The sequence below is a fragment of the Macaca thibetana genome, chromosome X (genome assembly GCF_024542745.1).
Source record: "Macaca thibetana thibetana isolate TM-01 chromosome X, ASM2454274v1, whole genome shotgun sequence".
In the NCBI taxonomy this organism is placed as follows: Eukaryota; Metazoa; Chordata; class Mammalia; order Primates; family Cercopithecidae; genus Macaca; species Macaca thibetana.
The window spans coordinates 42,081,609-42,084,056 of NC_065598.1; the positions used below are offsets into that span (position 1 = coordinate 42,081,609).

The window sequence follows — 2,448 nt, forward strand, 5'->3', positions numbered from 1 at the left end:
GCTCTCTATTATTGTCTCTTTCCCTGACCCCATCCAGCAGTTGAGCTTCACTAATTGCTGTCTCATTGCTGTATGTTTCAAACAATGACTTAGGATAAAAATTGCTTCCCTATAAATCCAATGAAATTTGGGCTCCTTTGAAGGGATAGTTCCCAGAGATACTATTTGAAATTAATTATTACTTCAGAAGGGCCCTTCAACTTTCTCTTTCCCTATTTCTCTCTGGAAAACTAGCCAGCCTACAATTTACTTTGTTGTTCCACCTATCAGACTCCTCTTGAGTCTGGGTGGCCTCTGTGACTTTTTTTTGATCAACAGAATGCCATGGAAGTGATATAAGAAATATGAGATCACCGTACTGCGAGCAAGCCCAGGTTATCCATGTGGAGACAGAGAGTTCACATAAAGGAGCATCAAGACACCACATAATTGAGTTAATATTTCTTGGACATTCCAGACAGCTCAGCCACCAATTAAATGCAGCTGAGTGTATTATCCTAGCCACCACATAAAACAGAAAACGTTCCAGCTGATCCCTGCCCGAATTCTTGACCCACAGAATCATGAGAAATAACAAATTGTTGTTTTCAGACTCAGTGTGCATTGTTAGAAATGGAAAACTGAAATGCCTATACTGTTATAAAGAAAATCCTTGTAACTTTTTCTAAAAGTTCTGAAGTTTTACATTTTGCATTAAAATCTTTTTTCAGGTGTAGATGGAGTCACCTGGAGCTTAATGAGCTGCACCCAGGTATCATAGGCAATGGCCAAGAACAAATCAAGAGAACAGGGCTGGCTGAGTGCAGTGGCTCACACCTGTAATCCCAGCACTTTGGGAAGCCAAGGCAGGAGGATCACTTGAGCCCAGGAGTTTGAGACTAGCCTGGGCAACATAGTGAGACCCTCGTCTCTGTAAAAAAATTTTTTTTTAAATTAGCCAAGTGTGGTGGCATGGGCCAGTGGTTCCAGCTACTTGAGAGGCTGAGGTGGGAGGATCACTTGAGCCAGGAGGTGGGAGGTTGAGGCTGCAATGAGCCTTGATGTTGCCATTGCACTCCAGGCTTTGTGACAGAAGGAGGCTTTATCTCAGGAAAACAAAAATTAAAAAAAAAATAGGGCAGAAGTCCAGAAATGTATTTTACATAGCCAGCCAAAAAAAAACCTTTAAGACTAAAAACAAAGCAAAACCAGTTACTACTAATATTAAGAGGATAAATATGAATGATGAAAAGGTTAAAGTGAGTAAAGCTTTGGTAAGTATACAAAAGGAACTTGCATGCTTCTCAAAGGGCCTTTCTTTTGAACCTCTGCAGAATGAACTGATTCCTCAGCAGGTCATTAAAGAAAATCAGCTAATGTTGATGAAGCTACAGAATTAATGGCTCACCTGTAATACAGTAGTGATGCATCCAATTCCCCCAAAAGACCAATAAATAAATGTTTTATACAAAAAAAGTCTTTCTTCAACCTAGAATGCATTCACATATTATGAGGGTTAGAAATCCAAGGTTGTTTTATTATACCATTTGTTGTATAATCCACATTTTCCCCCACTGGTTTGTAAGATCACATCTGTCATAAGCAAGTGGAACAAATTGTCCAGAAATAAACTATGCATATATGGAAAGACCATATTTATCTAGCCATATGCTAGTACCATGCAGTATTAACTGTAATTTTACCATGATTGTGATATTTGAGATGGCAAACAATGCTGCCCCTGTATCCAGTTATTTGTAATTTTTTTACTATTGTCATGTGACTCTTGGGATTAGTTTGTCAAGGTTTATGTAAACTCCTGTTTGGATTTTAATCAAAATTGCGGTGAAATTGTTCTCTAGAAATGTCTTGTACATATTTGCTAAGCTTATTTCTAGATACCTAATGACTATTGTTCCTTGTGAATAGAGTGTTTTTTCAATAGCATTTAAAAATTAGTTAATAATATATAGGAATGCTGTTGATGTTTGTATGTTAAGGATATACTGCACAAGCTTGCCAAATCTTAAATCAAATTATTTTATTCAAAATTCTCTTTTATTTTCTGTGTAAACAGTAATAGATAGAAATGAGAATAGATATGCTAAATTATGAAATGGTATTACTTTGTATTTTAACTTGCATTTTCTTGCTTATTAATGAAGATGAACATCTCTTCATTTGTTGGTCATTTGGGTTTCTTATTAATTCTTCCTTTCCTAAGAATTCCTGTTCCTACTTCCTAGTCTGCCCATTCAGGGATCCTATTCCTGTTCTGACTTGAATAGAATTGAACACCGAATTATTTTATTTTAAAAAATCTGTACTGTTATGTAGGATTTTGCATACTTAATATTGCATTTATGTACATTTTCCCCTTGTAATTATCTCAGAATATGGCTTTATTTGGAGATAGGAGCTTTATTAATTTCTTGAAACAACCTTCTTTTCAGTGTATTGATCTTCTGT

General features: G+C 36.2%; 1 protein-coding gene across 1 annotated transcript; it reads left to right on the plus strand.

Annotated features, from left to right (window-relative positions):
- Positions 1-1,040: 1,040 nt before the first annotated feature.
- LOC126945744 (ribosomal biogenesis factor-like) lies at positions 1,041-1,393 on the plus strand. Its single transcript, XM_050775852.1, is given in 2 exon segments — positions 1,041-1,332; positions 1,335-1,393. Coding segments are annotated over 2 exon segments (351 nt in total).
- Positions 1,394-2,448: the final 1,055 nt, after the last annotated feature.